The 14,011-nt window shown below is 55.9% G+C and overlaps 1 protein-coding gene and 1 pseudogene across 2 annotated transcripts; one reads left to right on the plus strand and one right to left on the minus strand.

The window, feature by feature from the left end:
• LOC135877976 (RING finger protein 112-like) overlaps positions 1–14,011 on the plus strand; it is a 1,138,053-nt pseudogene that overhangs the window by 494,225 nt on the left and 629,817 nt on the right.
• Positions 1,244–5,011, minus strand: ORAI3 (ORAI calcium release-activated calcium modulator 3). 2 transcript variants are annotated; one of them, XM_065404208.1, is made up of 3 exons: positions 4,996–5,011; positions 3,772–3,926; positions 1,244–1,741 (listed from the first exon to the last, which is right to left on the minus strand). In XM_065404208.1, exons 2-3 carry the CDS (start codon positions 3,883–3,885, stop codon positions 1,244–1,246), a joined length of 612 nt encoding a protein of 203 aa, XP_065260280.1. In that variant the 5' UTR covers positions 3,886–3,926; positions 4,996–5,011. The 2 variants fall into 2 exon arrangements, with proteins under 2 accessions (XP_065260280.1, XP_065260279.1); XM_065404207.1 differs by lacking the exon at positions 4,996–5,011 and having other exon boundaries at positions 3,772–4,020.

Below are 14,011 nucleotides of genomic sequence, written 5' to 3' on the forward strand. Positions count from 1 at the left end.
ACATTGGCTGAATGTGTGACAACATATTATAGGCCCTACCAAAACAAAAAACAAAAAAAAGACCACTGGCTGGCTGTTTCAGTTAAGCAGCTGGCTGGACCTGCAACACCACATTATTACAGGTCCTACCAAAAACACTGATTCGGCAAGCAAGATGGGCTCCCCTCCCATCCGCAATCAATGCCACATATCATAGGTCCTACAAAAATATAGTCTGTTTTGCTCTGCTTAAGTACCTGTTCCCCTGTTCCTGCTTGATAGAAGCCAAGCACAAGACATTATAGGTCCTACAGAGCTGGCTTTTGTTTTGGTTTAGCAAGGGGTGTTGTCCTCTGCTGGGACGGGGTATGGACCATATTATCAGAGGGCCTACATTAATGCTAGCTACTGTTTTGTTCTCTGTAGTGGAGCTCTGACCGTAGTTAGAGAGCAAAGGTCGCTGTATCAGCTAGTTAGTCATTAATTTTATTTAATGACCAGTGGGGAAGAGGACACAGGGCACTGGCGCCGATCCAGCCCTGGGGAGAGGGACTGGCTGGCTTAGAGGGACACGGGGCCTTGCCCTCCAGGACAGTGCTGGGGGGTTGGTAGGACATGAGTTGACTGGCTCTCAGCCCAAGGAAAAGCGCCCCGCTCCCATAGCCGCCAAAGGCTGGAGAGGCCGTTGATGCTGAGATCCCCCACTAGGGGGCAGCGCTGAGGCAACGTGGCTGAAAATAACCCCCCCCGCATCTACCCCAGCTCCGGGACCGCTGTACCTGAATGGTGGCTGAGCCCCAGATCTGTGCATATGCCCCACTGCAGACCCCAGCTTGGCTGTATCTGTGTCTACACTTTCCCCCTATCTGTACCTGCGTGCCCCACACAGCACCCCCCAGGACGAGCCGCCGGTTGGGCGTCATTACCACAGCCTCAGCAGGGGAAGCATGGCCGGGAAGGAGAGGGGACGGGGAGCGGTTCTCCTGGGCAGTGCCTGGTCAGGCCGGACAAACCAGCCCCACTTCCCACGCGGCTGGGGTGGCGAGGGACGGAAAACCCAGCCTGAAAGCAGCAGAGGCAGGAGGAGGAGACGGCTGGGAATGACCCCAGCTGTGGATCAGCCCCCAGCCAGCAGCCGTCTCTCCTGTCCGGCTCAAGCAGCCTCCGCTCGGGGGAGCCGCCAACGTCTTCTGGCCATCCCCGGGGCAGCCGGGGGAACCGGCCAGCTCCAGGCGCCCCCTGCGGTCAGGAGCCGGATCCGGCCTCACACAGTTTGTACCGCGGTAGCCTCTCCATCCAGCTGGTACTTAATCTTGCAGAGTTCCTCCAGCTCCTGCTGGTGCCGGTCGGTCTTGTGGCTCACCAGCGAGCGGTAGAAGTGGAGGGCGAACACCACGAACACCACCCCCACCGGCACCATGATGACGGTGGAGGCCACGGCGGCGTCCCAGCCGCCGCCGGCCACGGGCATGAACTTGACCCAGCAGATGAGCACCACCTCGGTGAGGAAGAGGAAGATGCCCAGGGCGGTGGAGAAGCCCCAGGCCAGCTCGATATAGCGGTGCATGCGCTCGTGGGGCGACTCGTTGACCGAGTTGAGGTTGTGGATGTTGCTGACGGCCTCGATGTTGGGCAGGATGCAGGTGCTGACCATGAGGGCGAAGAGGTGCACGGCCACCAGCACCGTCGTGCAGGCACTGAAGGCTATCAGCAGCCCCGGCGGGTAGTCATAGTCCTCCAGCTGCACCTCCACCATCGCCACCTGCAGGGGGCGCCGGAGACACCATCAGCCCCGCTCCTGGGTCATGTGAGGTCCCATTCCCCACCCCCCTGAACCAGCCAGTCCCCGCCCTGGGGCCAGATCCGAGCCAGCGCCCCCTAGAGGGGAAAGGCCCCAGGTCCCATTCCCCACCCCCCCACACACCCCCAAGCCAGCCCATCCCACACCCTGGGCCCAGATCAGAGCCAGCGCCCCCTAGAGAGGAAAGGCCCCATGTCCCATTCCCTGCCCCCCTGAGCCAGCCAGTCCTCTCCCTGGGGCTGGAGCCGGCTCCCCCTAGAGGGCAAGGTCCCATTCCCCATCCCCTGAGCCAGCCAGTCCCCGCCCTGGGCCCAGATCCAAGCCAGCGGCCCCTAGAGTGGAAAGGCCCCGTGTCCCCTCCCCCACTCCTTTAACACATCACAGCTGGAGCCAAATTCCTTTCCCAGCTGCTCTGGGGTGCAGGGCGGGCTCAGCAAACACCAAATATTTCCCTGGCTCCGACAGCTCAGTCACTGTGTTTAAGGCAGTCTCAGGCAGGGGGAACGGAGGCAGGAGGGCAGCATAATAAAGCTTGCGTTTAACCCGCGTGGCAGGGGTGGGGTGGGGGGCTCGGAGTGCTGCAGAGAGTGGGGGGCTTGGCAGGGGGCACAAAGTGGGTCTCGGAGCCTGGCCCAGCCCAGGGGCACTGGGCGAAGCAGGGCCGGGGGGAAGGGGGGAGTCACATGGGGCAGCGCCAGAGGGCCTGAAGAAGACATTGCCAGGGATTAAGCCCAAGAGGGGGGGGGGCAGTGGGCAGGGGGAAGGGATCCGCCATCCTGGGCCCTTCATCCCGGCCCCCAGAAGGGAAGGGGGCAGTTAACCCTCACAGTGCCAGAGGGGTCACAACTCCAGATTGATCTAACCCCATCCCGGGGCAAGAGGGGAGTATCTAGGAAGCCAGAACACAGGACTGGGGAGCCAGGACTCCTGGGTTCGATCCCCGACTCTGGGAGAGGGGTTGTATGAGCAGCGCTGCCCCCTACTGGAGGGGGATCAGGAACACGGGTGATCAGTCAGGCCTCCTCAATCTAATTAACAGGGTCAGAGCAACGGGCCAACAAACCGACACCCACACCCAGGGGGCTGGATAAGAGCTGGTGCCCCCTAGAGGGGAGAGGCTCCAGGCCCCATTCCCAGGCTGCAGCAGTAGGTTCCATCCTAATCAGTTGCTGTGGTTACAGGAGTGAGATCATCCCCAGGGCTGGAATTTCGCCTGGGTGGAAGCAAAATTATCTTCACAGAGGTCAGGAGTGAGGGGCACCGGCAGAGCTGGGGGGGGGGGGGTGGCTGGGCTAGGAGGGGATGCGGGTCGGGAGTGAGGGGCACCGGCAGGGCGGGGGGCAGGAAGAGCGGTCTTATCTTGTTGCCAGGTCTGAGACAGTGTCACATCCGCTGGCACATGCCACTGCCCTGGGGCCAATTAACCACAATCAACACGTGGGCAGTGGCCACAACTCTGGCCTTGAGGGGAAGGAAAGGAGGTTACCAGTTACCAGGCTAGCTGGAGGGGGAGGGGCAGACCTGGGCCTGTGTGACAGTCCTCCTGCCCCCCCCCCCGCTCTAACCACTGGACCCCCACTCCCCTGCCAGAGCCAGGGATGGAACCCAGGAGTCCTGGCTCCATGTCCTCAGTGAATTATTCCCCAGCCCTGGGGCTGGGTCCTACCCTGGGTACTAGACTCTAGTAAGGGATGTAGATTAGAGGGGCTTCCTAACTGCCCTGATCCCCCAACACCGCTACAGCTAGTCAGGACTTCTCGGTTCCATGCCCAGCTGTGGGAGGGCAGTGGGGTCCAGTGGTTAGAGCAGGGTGAGGTGAGGGTTAGGTGCCCCGATGCCTGGGTTCTATCTCTGGGGAGGGAAGGGGAGTCAGGTCCAGTGGTCAGAGCAGGGAGGGGCTGGGAGCCAGGACTCTTGGGTTCGCTCCCCAGCTCTGGGAGGGAAGTGGGGCCTAGTGGGTGCCAGGCACCCGGACGCCGGGGTCCGCTCACCATGGCGAAGCCGGAGAGCAAGGCTGAGGTGCGACTCGAGGCCTTGAGCTTAGCCCGGCTGAGGTAGAGACGCCGCCAGTTGAGGGCGTGCAGCGAGTGCTGGTTGGCACCCATCAGCTCCAGGTAGCTGTGCCGCACGAACTCCCGGTAGGTGGGGGACACCCCCAGCGTGTCCGCCGCCTCCGGGTTCAGGGGCTCCCGCTCCCCCTCGCCTCCCAGCTCCCCCTCGGCACCCCCGCTGGCCTGCATCGGGACCCGGGTGGGGAGAGCCGCCGCTTGGCAGGGAGGGGAGACCAGGGAGCACCCAGGCAATGGGGGCGGGGGGAGAGAGGTGCAATGGGGGGGGCAGGCAGACTGCGGGGGAGGTCACAGATCGCCCAGGGCCAATGAGGGGCAGAGGCAGGGGAGGGTAGTATCCAGGGGAAGGCACAGGGGACTGGGAGACCTCAGGCAGGGGAGGGGAAAGGCGGGGACCAGGATGCCCAGGTCAAGGAAGGGGGAACGGACGGGAGAGACCTCCAGGGGCAGGGATCACATAGGGGAGGGGCGACCAGAGATCCCCCGGGGGGGGGGGGAATCTGAGGGGAAGGGGATGGAGGGGCTGTCTAAGGGGAAGGTGGGGGGGAGTTTGGGAGGGGGCAGAGGAAGAGGAGGGGCGGGGGTAGGGAGCTGTACCAGGAAGCGGAGGGAAAGGAGCAGGGGAAGTGCCTGGGGGGGCGCTGTCCCAGGAGGGGGGGGAGCAGAGGAAAGGGCCCGGGGGTCCCTGCCGGAAGGGGCCGGGGGGACCCGGGATCGGAGGGGTCCGGGGGGGTTCCTGTCCTGGGAAGCGCCGGGGGGGTCCCTGTCCCGGGGGGGGGCAGAGGGAAGGGCCCGGGGGGGTGCCTGCAGGAGGGGCCGGGGGGGGTGCCTGTCAGCCCAAGGGGGAAGTGCCGGGGCGGGCGCTGTCCCGGGGGGGAGCAGAGGGAAGTGCCGGGGGGGAAGCAGAGGGAAGAGCCCGCGGGGTCCCTGTCCCTGGAAGCCCAATGGGGAAGTGCCCGGGGGGGGGGGGCAGAGGGAAGGGCCCGGGGGGTCCCGAGGAAGCGGGGCTAGAACCTGCGGGGCTCGCAGCGGATGCCCGGGTGCGCGGCTCCGGCAGCCGCGGCGGGGGAAGGGCCGGGTGGCGGGGCGGGGCGGGAGCAGCCGGGCTGGGCTATCCTGTCCCGGGCGGAGTTTTTAAAGGGGAAGCGGCCGCCGGGGGGGGGGGGGGGGGGAGGGGCGGAGCTTCCGCTTGGGACACCCCGCCCCCCCCCGCGCCGAGCGCCCCCCCCCGCACCCAGCACCGGCCAAGGGTCCGAGGGAGAGATAAAGGGGCTGCGTGGGGGGCAGGGTTATCGATTGGGGTGGATGGATGGATAGAGGGGTGGGTACATAAGGAGGTGGGTGGGTATATACGGGGGTGGATGGATGCAGGGATTTCCCTACACACACACCCGAATTTCCCCAACATCCCCCCCCCCCCCAGTTTTGTGGACTAGTTACATGCAGTGTTGCTAATTTAGTGATTGTTTGGAAATTTGAATTGAAATTGAAACATTAATGCACACTTCAAAAGCATGTGTATGATAAAATACGTGTATCTGAAAAAGTATCATGGATTTAAGAATGCTGGAGACACAACGCAGTTCATGCCAACACACATGGCTGTGCCATCCTACTTTCTATTTAAGCAAGAGATACCACACACTACAAACTGGAGGCCAATGTTAAGTGCATCCTGAAGTGGAACACTGGTTCCGAACAAGACCAGCAAATGCTCACTATCTTTCTGCAAGAAACTCAGCTGACTGGCTAGAAGCATGCGGTGCAACAGTGAAAGACTCAACGGTTGAAAAAGTGAAGAACTCTCTCACCACATTCAAAAAATTTGCATACACGGCTAATGAATGCACCAATGCAAATGGGCAAGTATTAAGTCATTGTGTACAGGGCCGGCTCTGGCTTTTTGGCCGCCCCAAGCAAAAAAAAAAAAAAAAAAAAAAACGGGGCGGCCAGAACGGCAAAGCAAAAAAAAAAAAAAAAACCTGCGGCGCGGCCGGAGCGCGGGTGCAGGGGGACCGACTTGCGGGGGGGAGAGCGGGAGGGAGCAGGCGGGAAGGGGGCGGCCAGGGCTACATCAGGGGCGCTGCCACGCAGCCCCTCCCGTTGCGCCGCCTCCTGCCGCCTGCCGCGAGGGCTCCGCTCCGGTCGGCGGGGAGGGAAGGAAGAGGACTGCCCTGCAGGGCGCTCTGGTTCTCCGCGCCGCCGCCCCCTACAGGGCAGATGGAGCGGAACAAGAACAAACAAACAAAAAAAGCGGCCATGCCGCCCTAGGATTGGGCAGAATGCCGCCTCCAACAATCTGCCGCCCCAAGCACCAGCTTGCTCAGCTGGTGCCTGGAGCCAGCCCTGATTGTGTACGTTATCTTGATGTCAGTGGTAGGCCAGTAGATGCATTTCTAGATGTTCAAGTTATAGAAGACACATCAGCTGCATCTGTGACAACCCAAATCTTACAAGAGTTAAATGCTTGTCAATTGGACCCCAAACAGATGGCTGCTTGTGCATTTGATGAAGCTGCAAACTTCTCTGGAAGACATGGTGGAGTACAAGCTTTGCTCAGAGAAAAGTGTAACTCTAATCTCTCCTATGCACACTGTAGAGGCCATCTACTCCAACTAGCGCTAGTACGAGCTGCAGACTCTTCAAAAGGCATTTAAAAAGCTATAAATTTAATGTCTTCATTAAATTCTTTTTTCAGCAAGAGTCCAAAAAGATTGAATATCTTGGAAAATATAGAAGATACACTGGGACTGAAGTTCAAATTAGTCCAACCTGGGAAAACCCTCTGGCTTTCTCATGAGTGATCCTTGGCTGTTGTCTTAAAATTACTCCAGCCGTTATTACTGGCTTTGGAAAGTATCTACCAAGATGGGATGGATCTAAGTAGTGAGGCTGGTGGATTACTTTTGCTACTACGTTCAGAAAAGACTATTGCCATTCTCTCTCTCGTAAGTCTACTGTTGAAACCACTTGGGTCATTACACAATGCCATCCAGGCATCTGCTACAACAGTAGTAGATCTTTGTCCAGCAATAGAAGCTACATTTGGATCAATCAGAGAGCTATCCATTGAAAAAGTACTGGAAGAAGCAAAGACTTCAGTCCAGAAGTTGACTAACGAAGGCATTTATATTGAATCCTTAAGTGAAGAGGACAAGAAGTGTTTGTTAAGACAACTGAAAAAGTACACAGACTTGATCCTTAAAAATCTACAACAGCGACTTTTAGATTCTACTCAACCTCTACGTAGCTTTTACAGATCCCTGTCCTATCAAACACCGACAGTTGAGTGGAGTGAGGCACTACCAGCAATGGGGCTGCCATGTGATCAGGACAGAATAGAGAATTTGAACACAGAGTGGAATATCATACGACGAATGAATGAAGATTTGACTTCAACTTCTTTTTTATCATCACTAGTGGCTCGACCCAATCTTTGTGTTCTGTTTCCTGGGATGAAAGAAGTAGGAATTCATCTCTTGCTATTCCCAGTCACAACAGCTACAGTTGAGCGTTCTTTTTCATCATTGAATAGAATTTTGTGTTCTGAAAGAAGTCGCCTTCTGCCTGATCATGTGAATGAACTAATGAACATATCAGTTGAAGGAATGGAAGTATCGGACACACGAGACGCCACCAAAGATGAACGCATTCCATTCAAGAAGTTCATTAACAGAGTTGTGCAAAATTATAACAAGAAACCAAGAAGGATGTAGACATAGTGCTTCATAGAAGGCTTGAGTAGCCAACATTAATTTGTGTGATGATTTTAAAACATGAGTTAATCTAATAAAATGGTCATGAAACATATTTCAGTTTTTACTATGGTGCCATACAGCCCACCTTCACCCTCACGGTCTCATCCCTCATCGACCCTAACACCCCCCCCTGTAAATTCAAACATCCCCCCCCATTTCAATTCCTGGGAAAAACACTGGATGGATGGATAGATGGGTGGTGGGTAGGTAGATGAGAGGTGGGTGGGTACATTAGGCAGTGGGTGGGTATGTACAGGGGGTGGATGGATGGATAGATGGGTGTGTAGATGAGAGGTGGGTGGGTACATAAGGAGGTGGGTGGGTATGTACGGGGGTGGATGGATGGATAGATGGGTGGGTAGATGGGAGGTGGGTGGGTACATAAGGAGGTGGGTGGGTATGTACAGGGGGTGGATGGATAGGTGGGTGGGTAGATGAGAGGTAGGTGGGTACATAAGGAGGTGGGTGGGTATGTACAGGGGGTGGATGGATGGATAGATGGGTGGGTAGATAAGGAGGGGGGTGGGTATGTACAGGGGGTGGATGGATGGATAGATGGGTGGGTAGATGGGAGGTGGGTGGGTACATAAGGAGGTGGGTGGGTATGTACGGAGGGTGGATGGATGGATGGATAGATGGGTGGGTAGATGAGATGTGGGTGGGTACATAAGAAGGTGGGTGGGTATGTACAGGGGGTGGATGGATGGATAGGTGGGTGGGTAGATGAGAGGTAGGTGGGTACATAAGGAGGTGGGTGGGTATGAATGGGGGTGGATGGATGGATAGATGGGTGGGTAGATAAGGAGGGGGGTGGGTATGTACAGGGGGTGGATGGATGGATAGATGGGTGGGTAGATAAGGAGGGGGGTGGGTATGTACAGGGGGTGGATGGATGGATAGATGGGTGGGTAGATGGGAGGTGGGTGGGTATGAACAGGGGGTGGGTAGATGAGAGTTGGGGGGTTATATAAGGAGGGGGTGGGTATGTACGGAGGGTGGATGGATGGATAGATGGGTGGGTAGATGAGAGTTGGGGGGTATATAAGGAGGGGGGTGGGTGTGATGCTCTGTACCTCTGGGGAACACCCTGCACCCCCATGTTCATCTTTGTAAAATGATTGTGTGGTACCCAATGCAAAGTTTGTCATGTCGGGTGTCTTCAGAAGGCTCATGATGCTCTGCGCATGGTTGTTATAGTGATGTTATAGGCTGTAATTTCATGTATCTAGTTATGAGGCTGAAAATGTGTCCTCATGGCTTAAAACAAGCCCAAGCAAAACTCTCCAGGAGCAGAGGGACAGTACACACCTCATCAGGGCATGTATGGGACAAACCTAGCCCAGCCTCAGAGGAAGAAAGGACACTGGCCTAGGCAGCAACAAAGGATCTATTGGACTCTCGAGTGAGTCACCCCCCTTCCTTTGGGTCCATTTGGGACTGCGATGGGGTAATGCCCACCTGACTCTGAAGGGGGGGGGGCAAAGCCAAGAGGGAAGAAAGGACATGATAAAAGTGAGAGACGTTTGCCATGCTCTTCCTCTCTCTTCCACCTCCATCTACAGACACCACCACCAAGCGACTGAAGCGCTGATCAAAGGGGAGAGCCTGGCTGAAGAGCAACCAGCCAGCCTGTGGTGAGAAGCATCTAAGTTTGCAAGGACACCAAAAGTGTTAAGATCAGCTTAGAATGTGTTTTGCTTTTATTTCATTTGACGAAATCCAACTTCTTGTGCTTTGACTTATAATCCCTTAAAATCTATCTTTTGTAGTTAATACATTTGTTTGTTTATTCCACCTGAAGAAGTGCATTTGGTTTGAAGCGCGTCAGAGACCCCCCTTGGGATAACAAGCCTGGGACATATCAATTTCTTTGTTCAATTGATGAACTCATATAAGCTTGCAGTGTCCAGCGGCCATAACTGGACACTGCAAGACGGAGGTTCCTAGGGTTGTGTCTGGGACCGGAGATATTAGCTAGTGTCAGTCACTTGCAAGTAGCTGGGAGCAGCTTACATGCCAGAGGCTGTGCGTGAACAGCCCAGGAGTGGGGGTTCTCACAGCAGAGCAGGGTATGGCTGGCTCCCAGAGTCAAGGATTGGAGTGACCGAGCAGATCCCCGGTCCGGATAACACCAGAGGGGAACGTCACAGTGGCGCAGCGAGCAGGGTCTATGTACGCCTTGTTACTCCAAGTGGAGTTCACACTTTAAGCACTGTATCAGAGGGGTAGCCCTGTTAGTCTGGATCTGTAAAAAGCAACAGATAGTCCTGTGGCACCTTTAAGACTAACAGATGTATTGGAGCATAAGCTTTCGTGGGTGAATGCTCACTTCATCAGACGTAAGGTCTGTTAGTCTTAAAGGTGCCACAAGACTCTCTGTTACTTTAAGCACTGACATTTGTGATTTTAAGTGAGTCTTAAGTGCCGTGGCTAAGGGCAGTCAGGAGGAGGTCCCAGTTTTGTTATTTTCTGTTTGCTTATTTCGGGAAAGGGAAGTAGGAACAGAAAAACAGGAAACTGAGTGAAAGCAGTGATTCGATTGCGAAGTTGGAGTTTTTTGGGCAGCAGGCTGCAGAAAAGGAGCGGGCGCACAAGAGATTATTGCAACTGAAAGAACTGGAGATAAAAGAAAAAAGAGAGAGAGAAGAAAGAGAAAGAGAGAAAACACCAGCTGGACCTACTAGAGAAGCAGAACCAGAGGCCTCCAACCCCAACGACTCCCATCACTCCAAAACTCCACAAGTGGGAACACTTATGTCCCGCACAGAGTGAGGAGGACGATATTGCTGAATATCTGACCACCTTCGAGAGCCTGTGTGTCATACATGAAATCCCCGATGATAAGAGAGTTCCTACCCTGATTGCAAAATGAACTGATAAAGCTCGAAATGTATTCAATGGAATGCCTACTGAAGATGCTTTAGACTATTGCAAATTTAAAAATACTGTTTTGCGTAGTTTTCAGATTACCCCTGAAACGTATCGAGTTAAATGTAGGATTCTTAAGAGGGATATTGGGATGAGTACTGGGGAATATGTGAACAAAATGAAAGATGTGTTGGGAAAATGGGTGAGGGGTAGAGAGGTGGCAAGTTTTGAAGGAATGCTTGATCTTGTGCATGTGTAAGGCTGATGTGAAGCAGTGTCTGTGGGATAAAAATGTCAAGTCTGGGGAGGAGATGGCTCTTTTAGCTGATGCCTTTGAACAGACTCAGGCGTCTATTGAGGGCAGGCCACAGAAAGAGGGGTGGTGGGAAGGGAGGATCCCATTTTACCCATGGGAAGAGAAAAGGGGGTTGGAGTTTAAACATTCTCCTACCCAAAAACATCCCTCTACTGGTATCTCCTATCCCAAACCGCCAGTAAAAGCAGAAGAGCCCAGAAGGTGCTATCAGTGTAATTCCACTGATCACCTGAGCAATAAATGCCCTGTGCTGGGAGGAAGCCGGCAACCAATAGCTCAAGTTAGTTCTGCTGTCTCAACACACAACCCCCGCAGGCAATCGGAACCTATCATATTGGTTCTGTGAGGTTAGCCTCTGCAGAACCAGACATGGAGCATGTTAAGGGTCTCGAAATTAATGGCAGGGAGTACCTGGGGCAGAGGGATACTAGGGTTACCATATTTTAATTTAAAAAAAGGAGGACACTCCACGGGCCCCCGCCCCCGCCCCAACTCTGCCCCTTCCCCTGAACGCTCCGCCCTCTGCTCCTCCCCCTCCCCTGCTTCCCGCGAATCAAATGTTCACGGGAAGCCTGAAACAGGGAGGCAGCAGGTAAGCTGGGGCTGGGGCGGGGCGCGGCGCAGCGCGGCCCAGTCCAGCCCCCCTGGCCGAGCGGCTCCCTCCGGCGGCCGGCTGGCCCAGGCCAAGAGGCTCTGGCCCCAGCGTCTCCCGCCCGGCTCGGCTCGGGCCCTGGGGCGCCGGCCCCCGGCCCCCGGCTGAGCACCGCTGGCCCCGGCCTGGTCCCCGGCTCCGCACCGCCGGCCCCGGCCCCAGGCCGAGCACCGCCGGCCCTGGCCCGGCCCCCGGCCGAGCACCCCCGGCCCCAGTGGCCCCGGCCCCCGGCCGAGCACCGCCAGCCCCAGCGGCTCCAGCCCCCGGCCAAGCACTGCCAGCCCCTTCCTCCCTATTTTCCCGGACATGTCCAGCTTTTTGGGATTTCCTCCCGGACGGGGATTTGAGGCCCCAAAAGCCGGACATGTCCGGGAAAATCCGGACCTATGGTAACCCAAGGGATACAGGGGCCCAGATCTCTCTGGTTAAGCAGAGTGTGGTCCCAAAGGCCAGTATGTTGCCTGGCCAAATGGCAGATTGTGGGGGTGGGCGGAAGCAGATTCCTCATACCACTAGCTCAAATCCATGTGGTGTGGGAAGGCTTGGAAAGTGTTTTGACTGTGGGGGTAATGGAATGCCTCCTATTCGGCCTGCTCCTTGGTAATGATTTTTTCCGTGTCGCTCAGGTTAAAGTATTTGCCTGCAGCAGGAGGGAGTGTTATGCTGGGACCCTCGAGGGAAAGGGTCAGGTCTCAGGAACTGCTGAGAGAATGGGAGAGAATCTCCTTGATTGTTCTTCAGCTGGGGGAAGCCACATGCTTCCAGGGGGGAGGGTGGTTGAGACCAACCCCTGCCCTGCAGCTAGAGGCAATGCCACCTCAGGAAGGGATGGGGGTGTGATGCCGGCCAGGGAGAGAAGTGTCCAGGTCGTGAGCTGCCAGCAGGTCACAACTGAACCAGAGACAGACCCGGCTCCAGGGAGCAGAGAACAATGTGTCCCAGAGGAGAGCCCAGAGACGGGACAGGGGATCTCAGAAACCACTGAGGTGGGTGCGGATCCCTGTGACTCTGTAACCCAGGGAAGCAGGGTGCTCCCAAGTATGGGAGGGGCTGAGACTGGCTCCTTTCCAGCAGAAGGCAACATGCCCTCAGGCGCAGGGGCAGGAGAGGGGTTGTCAGGGATTAAGGAAACTGTCCCAGTTGTTAGCTGGCAGAGTTCTGCAGATCAAGAAGGGATAGACCCCTTCCTAGGGAGCACAGAGAAATGTGTTTTAGGAGGGGCCCAGAGGAGGGAACTGGGGAAGGAATAGTGGGGGTACAGGGATGTCTCCTCACTAGTCACTTGGGGCAGGATGCCCAGGACAGAATGGCTGGGTCAGCATCTGGGCACCCAGGCACTCAGCCTGTGACCCGGGTTTTGAGAGGGAACTGTGTGACCGACCTCCTGGAGGGCAGCAGTCCCACAGCTGACGTCTCAGGGACAGAGAAGGGGGTGGCGGAGGGGACCCCAATCCAGGGCCCGGTTTTGCAGGATGCTATTTCTGATGAGTGTTTGGAAAGTAACGGTGTCTCTTCACATCAAGATGAGGCTCCAATGGCTGCGATAACAGAGGAGCTGGGAGCAGGAAGTTGCCAGGGGGTACTTTGCCAGAACACAAATGACCCCACGGACAGAGAGGGGGGGGGGGGTTCCCCCAGGCTGGTGAGACACAGGGAGCAGTTCTGGGAAAGCTGCTGGGAAAAGGTGAATCTGATCGAAGGGTAAACACACCTGCCCAGATCACAGCCCTCGAGGGGGCAGGGAAGGGCTCAGTGCTGGGAGGGGGAAACACCGGGTAACCCCGAAAGGGGAGCTGGATTTTCTGCATATGTACAGTCCTGGGGTTGGGAGACCGCTCCCCAAAGCCAATGTGCAGGATTCCCCTGAACACCAATTGTGCCAGACCCTGAGGCACCAATATTTCAGAAACATGATTAAATTAAGAGCCCACACAGAGGGGAACCCTGGAGGGAAGGAAAAGCCAGTGACTGATTACATAGGAGAGAGTCAAAGGACACCCTGGGTAATGAACAAACTAACCTCAAACTACACTATCTGAACAGAGGGCGAGGTACCATAAAGATACTTGTAAACGCACATCTGAGATAAAAATTTTGGTATTAATGTTACGTTTTGGGGAGAAGAATTTTGACACGGATGTTAAACCGTCTGATAATGCGACTTTTCAATTAATACAGGGGGTGGATAGATGGTTAGATGGGTGGTGGGTAGGTAGATGAGAGGTGGGTTGGTACAGAAGGCGATGGATGGGTATGTACGGGGGGTGGATGGATGAATAGATGGGTGGGTAGATGAGAGGTGGGTGGGTACAGAAGGCGGTGGGTGGGTATGTACGGGGGCTGGCTGGCTGGATAGATGGGTGGGTACATAAGGAGGTGAGTGGTTACGTACAAGGGGTGGGTGGATAGATAGATAGGGTGGGTAGATAAAGTGTGGGTGGGTGTGACATTATTGACATGAACTGTGACCGTATAGATCATTGTTGCAACCAAGGTTCTATAGTTGCACCAAATCTTGTACAAAGGAGGTCAAGAAGGTGTCTATGAAAAGGTTGTAATTTGCAGGTT

This window comes from Emys orbicularis, chromosome 4 (assembly GCF_028017835.1).
Source record: "Emys orbicularis isolate rEmyOrb1 chromosome 4, rEmyOrb1.hap1, whole genome shotgun sequence".
In the NCBI taxonomy this organism is placed as follows: Eukaryota; Metazoa; Chordata; order Testudines; family Emydidae; genus Emys; species Emys orbicularis.

Coding starts and splice junctions, on each gene's coding strand:
- ORAI3 (XM_065404207.1), bottom strand. CDS start 4,020: ATGCAGGCCAGCGGGGGTGCCGAGGGGGAGCTGGGAGGCGAGGGGGAG. Junction 1,742..3,771: donor TGCTCTCCGGCTTCGCCATG/GTGAGCGGACCC, acceptor CGCCCCCTGCAG/GTGGCGATGGTGGAGGTGCA.